The 18,006-nt window shown below is 44.5% G+C and overlaps 1 protein-coding gene across 1 annotated transcript in view; it reads right to left on the bottom strand.

Moving 5' to 3' along the window:
• Nucleotides 1-273: 273 nt before the first annotated feature.
• Nucleotides 274-18,006, bottom strand: part of HDGFL2 (HDGF like 2) — an 84,593-nt gene continuing 66,860 nt past the window's right edge. The window contains exons 15-16 of the mRNA XM_030218719.1: nucleotides 4,541-4,670; nucleotides 274-669 (exon numbers count right to left, since the gene is read on the bottom strand). Coding sequence (XP_030074579.1) covers nucleotides 570-669; nucleotides 4,541-4,670 — 230 coding nt within the window. The 3' untranslated portion in view covers nucleotides 274-569. The remainder of the gene's footprint in view (nucleotides 670-4,540; nucleotides 4,671-18,006) is intronic.

Below are 18,006 nucleotides of genomic sequence, written 5' to 3'. Positions count from 1 at the left end.
CCTTCTCTAGGCCTGACCTTTTTTCGCAACACTGCCATGGTTCTAATTTCTCTGAACACATGTTAATGGATCAGCAGAGCATAAGATCTCCTCTGTTCAGCCCAGGTAGGAAAGCTAAGTTGTATCATGCACAACTTCTGCCAAACCCATCATACCATAACACTAGGAAAACAGTGGCTGACAATAATAAACACCACTTATTACCATTTTGATTTTTTCACTCCTCTTCCACACGCATTCATAGCTGACAAAGTGTTACAGAAAAACTGTGTATTGTTTCATTAAAAAAACCTTTATATTTAATTGCATGTTGGTTTCACAAGAAAATCAGGTGGAAAAAAAAACTCTGAATGAGAACAAACACAGACATCACAGAGCCTCAGAGAAAAAAAAAAAAAAAAAAGTAACACATTCTCTGTTTCCATGGGGTAGAGGAGGAGTGGACAGGCCAATGCAGCTTCTTATATAGAAGTTGGTGCAGTAGTTTTCTGAAGCACAAGGCCTAATGGAAAGCCCGCAGCACAAAAACCTGGGCCTGGGGAATACAGCAGTAGTCTGAGTCCAGCGCTTCAGCTCTTGAGGGTGGATTCTGACTCCATGTGGACAATCTCTGGATCCAGGCCTTGCCTGTCACTGCCTGACTTTTCCACCTCAGCATCAATTCGCGTGCTGCAAGTCAAACAGAGAAGCAAGCCAGAGATCTGAACAGCTTTTTTTTTTAAAACCATTTACACACATCAACCTGCAACTGGCTTCAAAATCTTCATCTCCCTCTACCCTCCTAACAGAACTTGACCCTGCTATCCCCTGTAAAAACACAAACTATGTCCTTAGTAGGAGGTTGAATTTTCTGAAAATAAAAGCACACTATGGCAATAGTAAGCAGTGCTTGCACTCTTTTATCAGGTGTTTCCCCAACAAGCAGATGAAAATAGAGAAAACAGTTTTTCCAGTGATGATATCCATATGCTAAAGAAACACTGAAGCCCAGGCCTAGCCACTACACCAAATATCAAAGCTTAGGTAACCAAACAAGGAAACAAACTAATGATGACAATCTGACATCTAGGACCTCCTCCCCCTTCCACCAGCAGCACATGACCCATGGAAGCCATTACAGCAAGGGAAAAAAACACTTTTTGGCAGTTGCCATCAGCGCGGGTACAAATGTAACAAAAAATAAAAATAAATAAATAAAATCCCTGGAGATTTTTGGACTGGTCTAGCAGGACTCAAAGAAAGGAAATTAACAGATAAAAGTACATTTTTCACTCCCGTACATCTGGGCTGCTCTAGCAGAAGGATAAGGAAGTACCCCACTCTACTCAAACTGGGCATGAGAAAACCAAGGCTAACTTAAGGATTGTTGCCCCCAAAGGCAGAATTCTCCCTGGCTCACACATCCAGCTTGTAGTTTTTCCACAAAGGAATATAAAAATGACCAGATAGCCCCTCCTTTGGTGTGACTACCCTGTCCTCCCAGGAGACAGCCAAGACCCTAGTCAAATGTACCCAAATTCCTGCTGGTATCTGGCATCCTTTGAGCAAATATGTGAAAGCAGTTGCTTCCCTAATCCACCTGGATAACAGCCTGTCAGACTTGCAAAAGGAACTGGACATCGTCAGTTATCTGAATAAACACCTCTGAAGATCCCATCAAATGAAGATTTCATGTCTGGATCTCAACATTCCCTTTTGGGATAAACTGGAAGATAAATAGATTCATATAAATAGAAAGGAAAGACCAGCTTAGACAAAAAGAAGAGAACAAGTTGAAAGGACGAAACCGACTGCTGTGAAATGACTAGTTTTGAGTTGCCACAGGAGAGAGCCTGAGCTGCTAACTCTGATGTCTCTAGTCTCCCTAGAATCACAAAAAGGCTAGTTCTTAGCCTCTTAGAAAGGGAGTATGTATCTGGGAAGATGACGGGCCCCTACTTTTCAGCAGGCATTAAGATTACCTCTTCCAAATCCCAAATCCTTTGAGGTAATGTTCGCCAACCAACTTTGGAGCCAGAGCACGGCCAGACTACCATGATGGATACCATTGACAGAGAAAATTCTAGTAAGGTTGTAGACGGCACCTGCTAGATACAACACTCTGTTCTCCAGGTGGACAGGCTCTGGGCTCTCTGGGAGCTGCTGCATGCAAGGTTCAAGTAACATAACACCACACATAGTAGACTGTACGCTCAGTACTGATGATACAATTGCTTGAGCATCATCTCCAACTTCATGTGCTAGGAATCTTTGAGGGTAATGCTATCCTCCACTAGAATAATTGTTTTCCAAGTCACCACAACTGTTGGTGCATCTGATTCAATAACCTGATACACTAGGATTAGAAATGGGTAAAATCAGTAATTGATTTACAATGTCCCTGAGCTCTGCCTCTGTAAGCACCCACTCCGCCAAACCCAAGCAGCAAAGTGCACTATGGAAAGGCAATGGTCTGGTAGGCTGCTTAAGACCTTACAGAACAGGATCCTATTCTGAGATTCTGTCCCCATGGCATCTAAAATCCATAGGGCCAAAGTAACTTACGAAATTAAGGATGCTGTTCACCCCCCTTATGAAGCAGACCAGGGGAGACACTGCCAAGTATGCTCCTGATGTCCTCATTGTCTTCTTCCTCAGGTGAGGAAACTGAAGGTGCCGAATTCAAAAGGCCAGCTATATTTGTACAGGAAACTTAGCTTCTTGGGAGCAGGGTGCTACTCAGCCAAAATGGAAAAGGGGCACCAAGGCTCAGCAGTGATCTCTCCCAATCCCAGTACGCCAGTGACTGTGCTGCCTCAGTAAGGACTTTTCCTGTAGCAGGTGATGCTACTGTAAATACAGGACACCCCCCTCTCCACGAGAACACAAGCCCACAGCCCCCCATTTTTCTCAATGGAGGAGGGTGAATAGTGGAGTGCTCAAGGGATCTGTACTGGGACTGGTAATATTTAACATATTTATAAATGATCTGGAAAATGGAACCATGATTGAGGTGACTAAATTCGCAGATTATACAAAACTATTCGAAGTTGTAAAACGAATACGGATTGTGAAGATTTCAGCATATTGTCTATGACGACACCCAGATCTTTTTCTTGAGTGCTGACCCCTAAGGTGGACCCCAGATTCAGGTAACTATGATTTGGATTATTCTTCCCAGTGTGCATCAGTTTGCATTTTGTCCACATTAAATTTCATCTGCCATTTGAATGCCCAGTCTTCCTGCAATATTTCACCGGGGGAGAGGGTCAGTGGCACAAGGTTTAAAAAAATGCCAAAACAAAAGACCAATCAACCACAAAAATGTTCAGCTAGACTAGTAGGGTAGGGATCTGGACTCTTAAGTATTCCCTGAAGTTAATTTTTTTTAAATCTTTATTATTTCAATAATAAATCAGGCATAACATAATGCTATTGCAAACATATAGTAAACCATATCATAGTTCAATATACAGAATCAAGTGGATCCCTTCCCCCCCCCCCCCCCCCCCCCCCCCCCTTTATAGTCCCTCAAAAACTCAATAAAAAGGATAGTGTTAGCCTATAAACAGAATTCTACTAAAAAATAAGGTCTGGCAGAGGGTTGAGTACTAGGATCATAAAACAGCTCTCGTCGTGGTTTGGGATCTCTACATAGTATATGAGTCCCATGTATTATGTATGATAAAGCAGGATCTGGCCATAATTTATAGCCATCAACTTCTTGGGAAGCTGATGCAAGTCCAGCTTTAAAAAAAACCAACTCAAACGGTGGAGTTGTGGCTATTTCCAAAATCTTGCCAGGGTGATTTTAGCAGTTGTAAAAAGATGAGTCGCTAGTTTATGAACCTCTTTAGAAATTCAAGTCACTTTATGATGAAACAGACAGCATTCCGGATTGCAGGGATATGGTGCCTGTAAATAGAGTTAAATACTCCATAGACTGCAGTCCAAAATACTTGCACCACAGGACAGTTTCACTATATATGAAAAACATGTCTTGCTCTCCTGAAGTTCATCCCCACCTACCTAAGCTCAAACGGATGACCAGTTCTCCAAATGGCCTGGGAACCACCTCACCAGTCAAATCTTTTGCTGCATAGAATGCTCATCATCATCATGAGCTGTAGCTGCTCAATGCTTTTTTATAGCACAGAACTTGAAGCTCATTACTCTGTCGCTGGCTTACGGTCATAAACTATGCATTCTGGACTAGTCTAGTTAATACAAAAATTTATTTAAAAGAAAAAAAATATATATATATAAAAGTGTTCCTGAAAACATGCTACCCACTACATATTTTCAATAGCAAGCAGCTCTACTGAGAGAGGTCTGGCTTTGCTGAACTAAATTGGGGGATCACCATTGCACTAGATCATTTCCAGCACTCATTCTCAACTCACCCCAGCCCTTCAGAATGATTATTAATAAAATATCTGCAGCTATGAGCCCAGATAAGTATACTCTAAACATACAAGTCTAAAATATGACCTGATTTTGGAAACCACTAAGTAATAAACATAATTCATTGCATGCCCTTCTCCCACTTAATGGTACTCACTCATTCTGTGTATCTTCAGTCAGCAACTCTCGCTTTACACTGCCCAAACTGTGGTCTTCCTCCTGGTCCTTGTCCTCGCCACTCTCGTTCTGCTGCACTGCAGATTCACCATTCACTGGGGCAGAAGCATCTATAAGAGAGAAATATGGTTTATACTGGTGGGCAGAAAGAATCGCCACCTTTCCTCATTCCAGTAACACCAAGGCACGGAGGAAGAGAGGGAATACTGGGTCAAAACATTTTCTTCTAAGTCACTCCAGACCACTTCTCCCTCACTCCCATTCCACCCCAAAGAGAGATACAGGCTCATTCGCCAACAGCGAGGGAAGTCGCCTTCAAGATTATCCTTTAGTACTAATGCTCCAGGCAGTAGGGGGGCTGTTGCTATCATCTTCTCTCCACCCTCCCAGGAATTGTCTCTCCTTTTGGCATTTTTTAAACCTTGTGCCACAGCACTGAAATCTTTGGGATGGAACTAGTCCCATATGCTGTACAGTTTAATAAGGGAAGGTAAACGTACATTAAGGTGAAATTTATTCTTATTGGTTAATTTCTTTTCCTAGAGTCCAGCTAAGCCCCCCAACCAGCAGATAGAGGTAGAGAAGCAGTCTGCAGCTAGAAAACCAGCTCTGAAAGAAACATGGCAGTCAGTGGGGTATTTCCCCACCCCCATCCTCCAGGGAAGAATGGTGGACTAGTTTAGCCAGTCTCAAGGAAAGGACCAGTCCACACCAGCGGGATATACTAAAGCTCAGACATCAAGTAGGAAGACAGCAGAGCTCCTGAAAAGAACCACCCTGCAAAAAGCATCATCATCTCTGGCCCACAGATCCAACTCTTGTAATGCTTCACACAAAGGAGTGAAGAGGTCCACGTTGCTACCTGACAAATGTCCTCTGGTGACACAACTCGGGCCTCTGCCCAAGAAGTAGCCTGTATCCTAGTCGAATGGGCTTGCACACCAAATGGAACCATCTTACCGGCCAAAATGTAGGCCTTGATCCAGCAAGCAAAGCCTTACAGGCCACTTCCCCTTGGCACAGCCCCTGAAACAAGACAAAAAATGGTCTGACCTTCTGAATTAATTAGTCACTGCCTGATACTACAGAAAGACTTTTTGAATATCCCACTTGCATATCATACAATCTGCTCCCTCCTTGGAACCCCTTGAAAAGGTTGGTAGCGAAACCACCGGATTCAAGTGGAAGGAAGATGCCACTTCAGGAGGATGAGACTGTATGAAAAGGTCACAGCCTCTTCTGAAAATGACAGGTAGGGGTCTCTATATGAAAGCGCATAAAGCTCTGAGATTAAATGAGCTGAACAGGTGGCAACTAGAAATGCCATTTTCAAGGAAAGATCCTTAAGGGATACTATCATAACCCTGAGCAGAAGCCCGCCACCGATCTGTGACTGAAAAAGGGAGGACACTTTCCATTGTCCAGATACCATGAGAATGAAATCTGGCGCCGCCCCCTCCCCCCCCCCCTTAATGATCCACGAGACGGAATACAGATTCAGAGAGGTTCCACTCCCCTGGTCACAGAGACTGGCTATGTGCACCTCTGCCGCGCTCCTAGTTCCACCCTTTTTGACTGAAGATCTGGACCGCCTTCCCTCTGAGTAGGAAAGGCTCTGGCCTTCAGATGGTTGATGGGACAGGAGGCTTATTCCACCAACCACATGCCCTGTAACGTACAGCTGAGGCCGTGGGAAAACCAACCCCTGAGGTTTGCATAGGTGACAACCACCAGGAACCACCAGGGTGACCCCTTGGAGGAGGATGGCCAAACAATCCCACCAGCTGAGCTCCTGCCTGAGGGAAGAAGGAAGGGAAAGGTGCATGTCAAAGTCCTGAAACTTGAGACTCCAACAGGCCAGTATCACCTGCTGAAGGGGATACATGTGAGCCTGCCCCAACACCAACTCCACGGCTGTCTGCGTTAAACCCAGAAGCTGGAGGTAGTCCCAAGTCATGGGGGGTTGACTGGGTGCAAAACACTCTTCCGCAACTGGAGCTTGAGACTCCCTCCTGAGTCAGGCAAACTCTCACCAAGAAAGTAGCAAAGCGAACCCTCAGTTACTCTAGGTCCTAGGAAGGTTTGAGGTGACACTTAGCATAATTGACTACTCACCCTAGGCCCTCAAACAGGCAGATGATCTGCAATGTTGCCACCCAAGAGTCTTCTGCCAAATTGGCCCAAATGGAGAAATTAGGTCTTACCTGATAATTTTTCATCATCAGTCCTCCTCACTATTGCAGAACCTGTGGGATAGTTGTGTCCATCAATCAGGAGGTGGAGCGAGAGAACTGAAAACCGAGCTGAGACATCTCTTGGCATCCAGTCCAGCTCCTCAGTATTTACATAGACAAGTAGTAAAGAGAAACTCAGAATAAACACGTTAAACAACTCGCTAAGCTAACACTAACCAGATGAGCAAACAGACCTCTATCATCTATGGACAACTATCAGGTAAGACAGAATTTCTCCTTCCATTACGTAGCTTCCCTCCACTGGGGAGAGATGAAGAGAGGGAAGAAGTAAATTTGCAGAGCACCAGAGACAAGGATCGGAAGACCTCCAGCTAAGTGCTTTGAAAATATGCCTCCAACTGGACCAGGAGCAAATCACTCAGAACTAGAGGCTAAAAAGTGTATCCATCCACCTGCTGAGATAGAAAATACTGAGGAGCTGGACTAGATGCCAAGAGATATGTCTCGGCTCAGTTTTCAGTTCTCTCTACCCGCTGGTTGATAGACACAACTAACCCACAGGTTCCAGACATGAAATGAATCAACAATTGTCCTTTATGATATTCAAGACAAATTCAGAAATATCTTTAACTTGAAACTTCAATCCTGAACAAGAAATAACAGCACGATAAGAGCTCAGGAGAAACTGTATCCTGAAGAATAGGGCAGGTTTCTAGAATAGTCTGGAAGGACTAAAGGAAAGAAAAATTATTAAGCAAGCCATAATTTCTGTTTCCTTTGCATCCTCCAGACTAGTCCAGAATTTGTGAGATGTACAAAAGCAGTCCTCAAGAATGGGGGAGGGGGGGGGGGGGGGGCTGCTGCCCTAATAACAGAGGTACAAAAGGCTGCATCTAGCTTTAATGTCCACCCTGTAATGCTTAGAGAAGATATTAAGAGGACGAAGTTGCTGCTTTACAAATATCACTTGGTGAGACTAAACAGAATTCTGCTGAGGTCAATGCTCCTCTAGTGGAGTGAGTTCACATCATGCGAATGGCTGGCATCTCACTAGAAGATAAGCCAGCAGCAGCTGTAGCCTTAAAGGCTGCTTCTCCTTTTTGCAATGGACCAAAAAGAATGAAGTTCTAATTTTACTTTAAAAAAAATCAATGGTCACTTCCAAATCTCTGAGCAACGCCGTTTTGGGTACAGAACCTATCTCCCCTGTCCCCTCCTCTGAAAGGAAGGAAGGTCTACTGACTGATTCAAATGGAATGGAGAGATCACTGTTCAGAAGGAAGGAATAATCTGAAGAGAGAATCCAGCCTCTGTAAAAATGAAGAAAGGGATCTCTACAAGAGACAGCCTCAAGTTTAGAAACTCTCTTTAGCAGAAGCAACAACTACCAGGATAAATGTCTAAATTGGGTGGGGGGGGGGGGTGTCACTAAAAATATTTGAGGACCAAGTTACAATTCCAATCAGGACAAACAGGGAGAAGTGAGGGCCAAAGACAACTAATGCCTTTTAGAAACTGAACTATATCTGGATGAGCCACTAGGGAAGAATTTAAGTGACCCTGAAAGCATGCTAGCACTACCACCTGAACTTTAAAGGAGCTAGGACCGAGGCTTTATGACCCTCCTGAAGAAAGGCCAGAATTAGTGAAATTGAAGAATGAAACAGAAAAAAAGGCTTTCAGAACACCAGCCTTCGAAAATCCTCCAAACTCACATATACTGTGGATATTGAGCATTTTCTAGCTTGAAGCAGGGAAGCAATTACTTCTGAAGATCCTTTACGTCTTAATCTTGACCTTTCAAGAGCCAGGCTAAGACCAAAAGGGGATGGATCCTTCAATAATATTAAATCTTGATGTAACAGACCCCCAGGTCTGGGGCAGTTTGATGGGTTGGCTCACTTAGCTCTAGACCTGGATACAGTGCTGTGTGACATAAGGACTCAGCGTAAACCACAGAGGAAATACATATAGACCATCCTGTGGCCAATGTTGAACTAGTGTATCCAGACCCTCTGTCTTTGGTTCCTTGTAATGACTAAAAAGTGGGCCACTTTTGCAATTTTTCATGGTGCCATTAAATCCCTGATTGGTCAATGCCAGTGATTCACAATGAGTTGAAATGCTGTGTAGGAGGGTTCCCGCTCTCCCACATTTAGGAAGTGTCTGTTGAGAAAGTCTACTTGAACATTCTGTGCTCCCACAACAGGTGCTCTGAAAGACTATCAGGCACGTCTCCATCTAGCTGAAGGAAAAGCACAATTCCTGAGCCAAGAGACAACTGCAAGTCCTGCTCCATTTGATGATATATGCCACTGCCATGGCATTATTGGAGAAGACCGACTGAACTTCCTCTGAGGTGACAGGAAAGTGCTAGAAGAGCTTTTTGAATTGTTCTCAGTTCCAGACAATTTATTGCCCAGGAGTTTCCAGTCTTCGATCACGTGCCTTGAGCCACATGACTGAACAGGTACCCCCACTAGGCAGGCTGGCATTTGTGGTGATCACTTCCCAGTCCATTGGAAAGAGAACACCTTTCAGAAGATTGGTGGACTTCAACCACCAGTTCAAGCTGCGCCTGGCTGGAACAGTCCAAGAGTGTGTGTGGGGTAGGGGCAACATTCATAGTCCTGAGAAAAGGAAACTAGCGAATGAAGAGCAACTCTGCAGAGGTTTCATGTGAGCCCTTGCTTGTGGGACCACTTCTAATGCCACTGTCATGAAGTGAAAAACTTGGGAATAATCTCATGTATGAACACTGTACTGCTGTAAGATGTGCCAACCCCCATTTCCTCTCCCCCCCCCCCCCCCCCCCCAATCGATTTTTTTTTTTTTTGCTTCACTTGGGAACATGCTCGGTTTTTTCCCCTTTTATTAAACATTATAAACAGTGTAACATACATTCAAGATATAACAACAAGCATTAACAACAGTATGGAATCCCCAGCCCTCACAATTCCTAATCTTCCCCCCCCCCCCCCCCCGTTTACATAGATATTTCATTTAAGGTAAAAATGCTGCTAATAGCTCATCCTTCCACTAACTGAAAACGAAAATACAGCAACAAAAACAATACCCTCCCCCACTCTCACAGATAGAGCAACATTACAATGCAGATGATCTTCAGTTATAATTAATTTTCACAAGATTTGGGACATTTATCAAATGACCAGTTTTATAAGCTGTCAATTTATTCATCAGGTAGATATAATCCAATTTACGGAGCACCATCTCTAGCGGAGGCACCGCAGGTCATTTCCAGGCTGCCACCACAATCAGTTTGCAAGCTGTGAAAAAGCTGGTGGTCAGACGATAACATTCAGGCTTGACCCCATAAGGCCTCATATGGAGCAAGCAGTACTCTGTGGTGATGCATACAGACTTGTGTACTCTGAAGGGTCTGCAACATTGTTTGCCACAATATATGCATCACTGGGCATGTCCGCCAGATATGATATATATTACCCCACAAACCAAAAGTCTTCAACAATCAGAGCCTGTCTTAAATATCTGTGTAAGGCAGTGAGGGGTGCAGTACCAACAATACAATATTAACTATTCTCTACTAAACTGCTTGCAATAGAATCCTCAAGAGATGTTTAAAAATAATTTCCCCAGGGGATCACATGATGCCATGCAGAAGAGAGGACGTTGGTAGTTAGCTCTCCTGCTGCTGCTGCTCTCTCTCTCTCTCTCAAAAACCCAATAAATTGCCTTGCTTTTGATCCCTCCAGTGGCTCTGTCACAGCAGTTTGCAGTGTTGTCCGGTGAGATGACTTCCAAACCTGCAAGCAAAGATAGGGAGCAGGTTCGGCCGACCGAGGAAAAAATGGCATCTCCTTCCAGTCCTGCAGGCCCATCACTGAGTTCCAAGTGGGTATCTGAAGTGGCAGCAAAGGTGGCAATGCTCATGGAGGCTTTGCTTGATAAGCAGTTGCAGCCATTTGATGACAAACTAAGCAAAGTCCAGGGGACTCTGGAGCATTTGGGCTGTGAGTTTCTACACCAGCATACCAGAGCACTTGAGGCCCAGGTGCACATAGTACAGGATTCTTCTTCCTGGATGCAAAAGGATTTAGAAGGATTTAGAAAACCGTTCCAGGAGGAGTAATTTGTGGTTGGTGGGGCTCCCGGAGTCTGTATTGGATAGTGAACTCGGTTTTTTTAGAAGCTTGGTTCCAGAGGAAGCTCAGCATTGTCTGACCATCTAGACCCTTTACGCATTGAAAGAGCTCACAGATTGGGATCCCAGCAGCTCTCTAATGCACATTCCTAGAGTGGTCATCCTGAAGGTACTGAATTATGCTCATTTTGTGTGCTATCCAGGGAGGCAAAAATCATTCTCTTATGACAATATCTTGTGTTTCCAAGACTATTTGGTGGGAGTTGCAACCAAACAGCATGCCTTTTTGTCTATGTGTTCCAAACTTTGAAGAGCACATTCATTTTGACTTGTTGTACCAAGTGTGCCTTAGAGTTTTTCACCAGGGCCAAACAATTTTTTTGACACCCTGGAGGCGGCACGGACACTCCTGGAGAGCCTGATAACAGTTGTGGGTGGAGTGGGTGTCGAAGGCAGGCTCTGCTCCCTTTACTCTTTCATTTTGTGGCAGATTGTGTTCTGAATGATGGCTGTACTTCATAGGCCAATTGGGTCTGGTGGCCCTAGCAAATCTGGAGAAAGTCATGAACGACTGTTTTTTTGTTTTGTTTAGGTTTTTGGGGGGAGGGAAGAGGGAGCATGAATGGAGATGTGTGGTGGGTAAGGTGTTTGGGGGGGGGGGGGGGGTTGCAGGCCTTTGTCCTACCATCCAACATCATTCTTCAGGCGCTGGACCTGTTTCTCCTTGGGGAGCCCTCCTATCACACTTGTGACTTCGACTTTGTGTAGGGCTTATATGTTTATGCATAGTAAGCCCGAAATGATTGCTGGAAATCTTACAATGTGGATTACTCCAGAGATGTCTTTTCTTCCCTTGGTTGTTATCAGTCTAGGGTGTTGGTGTGAGTGTGTGGCTGTTTGGGTGCATGAGAAGTATATGAGTTTTTTGTTTTTTTTGACAGCAGGAGATCTGTTTCATTTTCTACAGCCCTTCAGCCAAGCTTGTATTTCAGGCTGTTCTGTGACTTGGATTTTATTATTGCTCCCTAGCCAATGGTGGAGAGCGTAGACAGGTTTGCTCTATATTTGTCCTGTACATTGAGCTCAGTCTGAGACTACTGAACTAAGTTGGTTGCAGGAGCAAAGTTTATTGTTCCCCTTTGTTTGTTGCTTTATTTATTTATTTTTTAATGGCACTTGAATTTGTGGGGGGCCTGAGCTCCCTCCGGGGGAGGGAATTTGTGGTTTTAGGAAGGGATTTGAATCTACCTGTTTAGACCATGGGGTTTGGGGGAGGGCAGACATTTATCATGGAGGCTCAGTGGGATGGGATGGGTTTTTGGACAGAACTAGGGTTACAGGGAGGACAAGGAAAGTGTGTGTGTGTGTGTGTGTGGGGGGGTGTTCTTGGTGGAAATTTGCGTTTGTTTTTCCCTCGGGTGCTGGAGTTTTTCCTTTTGATTTTTGTGTCTAAGATTTCCACACAACCTGGACAGCAGGGAGATGGTAGCTGGGACAGTCTCCCTTACAGTGGGATTTTTTGATCTTGCTCTGGTTGATCCAAATACTAACTATTCTCAAAGTGAAGGTTTTCACTTGGAATGTTGGGGGAATTAACTCCCCAGTTAAGCACACAAAAGTTTTACAATTCAGAGGGTCAAAGCTGATGTGGTCCTCCTGTAAGAAACTCACCTTAATTCAGAGGAGCATGCTAAACTGAAGAGACTGTGGGTAAGAGATTGTGTAGCTGCGGCAGCCAGGTGAAGAGGGAGGAGTGGGACAAGGGATTTGCAGACCAGGTTAAAGTGTTACAGTCTGACCCAGGAGGGCTGTTTCTTGGTACGCCAGGTCACTCTGGCATGCCAGACTCTTATTGTGTGTACAATGCATGCGCCTAATCAGTTTGATAGAAACTGTTATAAAACTGTGACTACGTTGTTGTCTCTACAGTCTCTCCTGATCATAGTAAGTGGGGACTTTAATATGGTCTAGGATCAGACAATGGATAATTTTCTACTTTGGGCTCCAAGCAGCATAGGGTCTCTAGGGGTCTTCCCAATATCTGTTGGATGTTACATCTGGTAGATGTGTGGCGGGTATTACATCCCTCTAGTAGGGATTATATTCATTTGTCCAGAGTACATAGTCTCGGATAGACTACTTGTTGATATCCAGTTCCCTTTTTCCTGCAATGTCATCTTTGGAGATTTGGCCTTATGCTATTTCAGACCATGCTTGGGTTTGGCTAGAGTGGAGGCCTGAGGGTACCATGCCTCGGATATGCACTTGGATTTTTCCAGCGGCTTTGTACCCTGATCCCAAGTTAGGGAAGTGTTGCTTGCTTGGTGGCAGGACCACAAATTCCATAATGTGCAGCATGAGCTATACCCGGTGCTTTATTGGGAGACTGCGAGTCATTCATAGGGGGCATTATCAATAGCTATGCTAGCCACTGTAAAAAAAAAGCCAGGGATCAAGAGATTTCACTTCCGGAGTATCAGTTACATAAGTACATAAGTATTGCCATACTGGGACAGACCAAAAGTCCATCAAGCCCAGCATCCTGTTTCCAACAGTGGCCAATCCAGGTCACAAATACCTGTCAAGATCCCAAAAAAAGTAAAAACACTTTATACTACTTGTCCCAGATTGACAGTTTCACCTGGGAGGTGGAGCAGGAGGCGCTGCAGAACACGGGCCATCTCTCAGTATCCTGCCCGGGCCAGGTCGTTGCAGAGAGCCGACCGCGGCTTCCCCCTGCCCAGGACCGCAGCGCTGCCCCAGCGCTAGCCTCGGCACCCGTCCACCGGCACCTACCTCTAGCATCGCCGCCTGCCCGCACCTACCTCTAGCATCGCTGGCCACCCACCCGCACCCACCTCTGGCCAGGCAACAGCGCCCCCCAGCCTCCGCTGAACACCGAGAAGAGCGCCAGACGGCAACCGTCCGCACCCCTGGCATTGCCAGCCAGGCAGCGGCGCACAATCTCCGTTGAACACCTAGAGGAGCGCCAGCCGGCCGCCCGCTCAAGGCTGCAGGGAGGGGAAGAAAGCGGAGCGCCGCACATACAGTTGCGGAGCAACTTTCGGAAGCGATCATCGAGGCACAACGAGGGGGACTGGAGCAGCTCATGGCCGAACGGCGCTGTCACACACCGTGCACGCCGACTACAGTGCTGGGAGCAGCCACGTCCAGAGATGGAAAGGAACTGTAAGTGAATTATCTGTGTTTATCCAATAGAGGAGACTTCAGAGAGTGAAGAGACTCTCGGACTGTAGAATTGTATGTGTTTATTCAATAGAGGAGACTTCAGAGACTCTCAGACTTCAGGTGTCTGCTGGAGTACCAAGGTGGCACTTCAGGACAGGTGTCTGCTGGATTACCAAGGTGGCACTTCAGGACACTGAGATTTTACAGCTGAAGGTCTCAAAAGGCCTGTCAGCAAAGGGCCAAAGTAAAAAAAAATAAAATAAACAGTTGTTGAGGGAGATGGGGGCTTCTTCAGCAGGAGAAGCGTACCTTTATGGGAGCCTTCTACACTGCACTTGATCTGGCCAGAAAGGTTAAATTTATGAAGAGGCAGACTTATGTCGGGTTAATCAAACCAGAAAGGAAGGGTGAATCAAATGACTTTGCTTGTGCCGGTCGGGATGCTGACTGGTCTGCACACAGGCAAGCTTTTTAACTAAGAAAAGCAATGTTTAAGACTGTTTAAGTGTATTTATTAGAAGAGCAATTTGTGAAAAAAAACAGAGGATTCAGTGGAAGTTTAAAACCAGTGTTTAAGTGCTAGCATTCTGCTGACCACATTCCAAAAAGCAACTGAGTTCAAGTACCTTCCTATTGTATTTCAAGTACCTGTCCCTGACCAAGAGCAACCCCACCCTCTGGGTGGACTTGTTAGTAACCAAAGACAGCCAGAGAAGGCAGAAGGAGAAACTATTTTGTATTGACAAATCTGTGAACACTTTAATCAAGCATAAGAAAGATTAAGAAATGAAATTAGCTTAAAACGACTGTCGCAGAATTGATCACAAACTCTGAAGCAGGATATCACAGGTAAAAGGAATCTCCCAACTTGAGCTCCTTGTGCTGCATGTATGACACCTCCCTGGTAATTACCTTGAAGGTGAAGTAGGAATCTACCAACTTGAGCTCCCTGTGGTGCATGTGTGACACCTCCCTGCTAACTGCACTGAAGTTCCCCCCCCTCCCCTCTTCTCCAGCCAAAACCAGAAACTGGAGCCCTGAAGATTCTCTGGGCAAAGAGGGAGGGAAGCAATTTGTCGCTAAGAGACCGATCAAAGGAAGACCCCAACTCAGAACAACTCTTCTGCCCCATCTCCTCTGTTCATTAACCTATCATTGAAACCTGATCCAGTACTGACCTCAACAGCTTGAAAGGCAAGCTGAAATAACACACAAGACCAGAACACCAGACCCCACTCCAAAGAACAAAGTCTTATTACGTATCCAGTCTCCGGAACACGGTCTTATCAGTAGCCCACAGCGAATAGAAACCAAAATGAATACCTTCAAACTATTCCTCATAATCTACTCCTTAACATTGATCCACGTAACACTAACCACCCCCCTTGCCGAAAGTAATACTATACGCATACTATACAATCATCAACGATTGATCAGATACACCACACCTCAACAAACTGACAACAACTTAAACAAAGGAAGATCACCAACATGCGGACAACCACCACAGAATGCAAAGAAGGGTCCAAACAAACTCACATCAACAAAGAGACGACAACTAATAAAAGTCCACACACCACCAAATGCAGAAGACCCATTCCAAACAATCCAAGTAGGCTACATCAACGCCAGACCCACAGTAAACAAAACAGAAATACTAACAGACTGGATCTTGGCAGAAAACCTTGACCTACTCTTCATCAATGAAACCTGGATACATGACCAAAAAGATCCCATAATCCTTGACCTATGTATGCCCTCCAGGATACAAAATCACACATTAGACCAGAAAGGAAAAGACAGGCAGAGGCATAGCACTAATCTATCGATCTCACTTTACCACCGAACCTACTGCTGAGTCCATGACACCTCAACTTGAAATGGCCTCAATCAGAATCCACAACAAAACCCTTCGTGAGCATTTGACTTGTGTCCTGTTGTAGAGACCTCCAGGTAGCTGGAACGAAATCCAAACTAACTTCATGGACTTCATTTCAAACACATGTGTAACCAACTCCAATATACTAGTAATAGGAGACATCAACCTTCACCTAGAAGACCCAAACTCAACCAACGCACGAGAATGTAAGGAATTCCTCCAATTATGGAATCTCACATGGCCACAAATCCAAGCAACCCACATCAAAGGGCACACACTTGATTTCATCTCACACAAACTTTCAACACACCAGAACTTAATAATAACAGATATTAAATGGACAGAAACACTCTGGACCGATCACCACAAACTAAACTTATCCCTACACTGGCGGAACAAGGGATTAAACCAAATACACGAACACACAACAAGAGGTCAAGTACACCCGAAAACATTCTGGCAACAGATATACAACAATGAATGGACAGCACAGACAGACTCCATACACTACCTCATGGAATGGGATAAAAGATGCAAATGCATACTAGATGAAATAGCACCCTTAAGAACAAAATCTTCACGTAAGCATAACGATACCATGGTTCAATAATGAACTAAAAAGGCTAAAAACACAATCCAGAAAACTCGAACGAGCATGGAAAAAAACAAAAGATGAACACACACGCAACACATGGAAACAAATCACTGAGAAAATACAAATACGCTATAAGACAGACCAAAAGATCATACTATAAAACCAAAATAGGGACAGATTACAAAGACACGAAGAAACTATACCAACTCGTGAACAAACTCCTAGACACCAACCCGGTCACCATATCAAATACAGACATCCCACATCTGCAGACAAACTTGCTAAGTATTTCATTGAAAAAATTGTAAACCTACGCAATATGCTACCTCAGGACAACACTGACATCGAAAACTTCCTTAATGAGTTGGACCCAGCCACTGGAGAATACCCAGCTGACCAAACCTGGTTAAATTTTGTCCTCCTCACCGTCAATACAGTTGCACGGGCGATCAGTAAGTTCTCCAACACTCACTGTAAACTAGATACCTGCCCCAACTACCTAATGAAATCCGCCCCTGACCGAGTCATAGTAGACCTCACATCCCACCTAAATTGCATGCTACAGCAAGGTCTCTTCCCTAAGGAAAATGGCAACATACTACTCACCCCAATACCAAAAGACACCAAGAAAAAAAAACAAATGAAATCAGTTTCGTCCAGTAGCATCCATCCCATTTGTCAGTCAAACTGATAGAAAGCATGGTAGCCAAACAAATTACAGATTGTATAAACAAATTCTCAATATTACACAAATCACAGTCAGGTTTTCACCCCCTCCACAGCACAGAAACACTACTACTCACTCTCCTAGCCAAATTCAAGCAGGAAATAGCAACAGGCAAAAATATCCTCCTCCTCCAATTCGACATGTCTAGCGCATTCGACATGGTAAACCACAATATATTAATAAGACTACAGTGAAACCTCGGTTTTCGTTGACGTCGGTTTCGGATTTCACTTATTTTTTTCCGACTAGAAATTTGTCTCAGTTTTCGTCGGTTGCCTCGGATTTCGTCAAAAAAGAAGGACGTCCATCTCCCGTTAATTGCCTCTGTTTTTGTCGGTTTCGGATTTCGCAGATTGCTTTCGGACGGATTATCGACGAAAACCGAGGTTTCACTGTACTAGATGTTTGGGATTTGTGGAAACATACTTAGTTGGATCAAGGGTTTCCTAACCACAAGAACATACCAAGTAAAATCAAACTCAAACATATCATCACCGTGGAAAGCAGACTGCGGAGTAACACAAGGATCACCGCTATCACCAATCCTCTTCAACCTAATGATGATCCCTCTAGCCAAGTCCTTATCCAACCAAGGCCTTAACCCCTTTATCTATGCAGACGATGTCACAATATACATTCCTTACAAATCTAAATTGACAGAAATCACCAACAAAATCACGATCAGCTTGAACATCATGGACTCTTGGGCAAATGCATTTCAACTAACACTCAAAGAAA

Source organism: Microcaecilia unicolor, chromosome 11, assembly GCF_901765095.1.
Source record: "Microcaecilia unicolor chromosome 11, aMicUni1.1, whole genome shotgun sequence".
NCBI classification, from domain to species: domain Eukaryota; kingdom Metazoa; phylum Chordata; class Amphibia; order Gymnophiona; family Siphonopidae; genus Microcaecilia; species Microcaecilia unicolor.
Note: the sequence above shows the minus strand (reverse complement) of the source record. Positions and strands in the feature narration are given on the sequence as shown.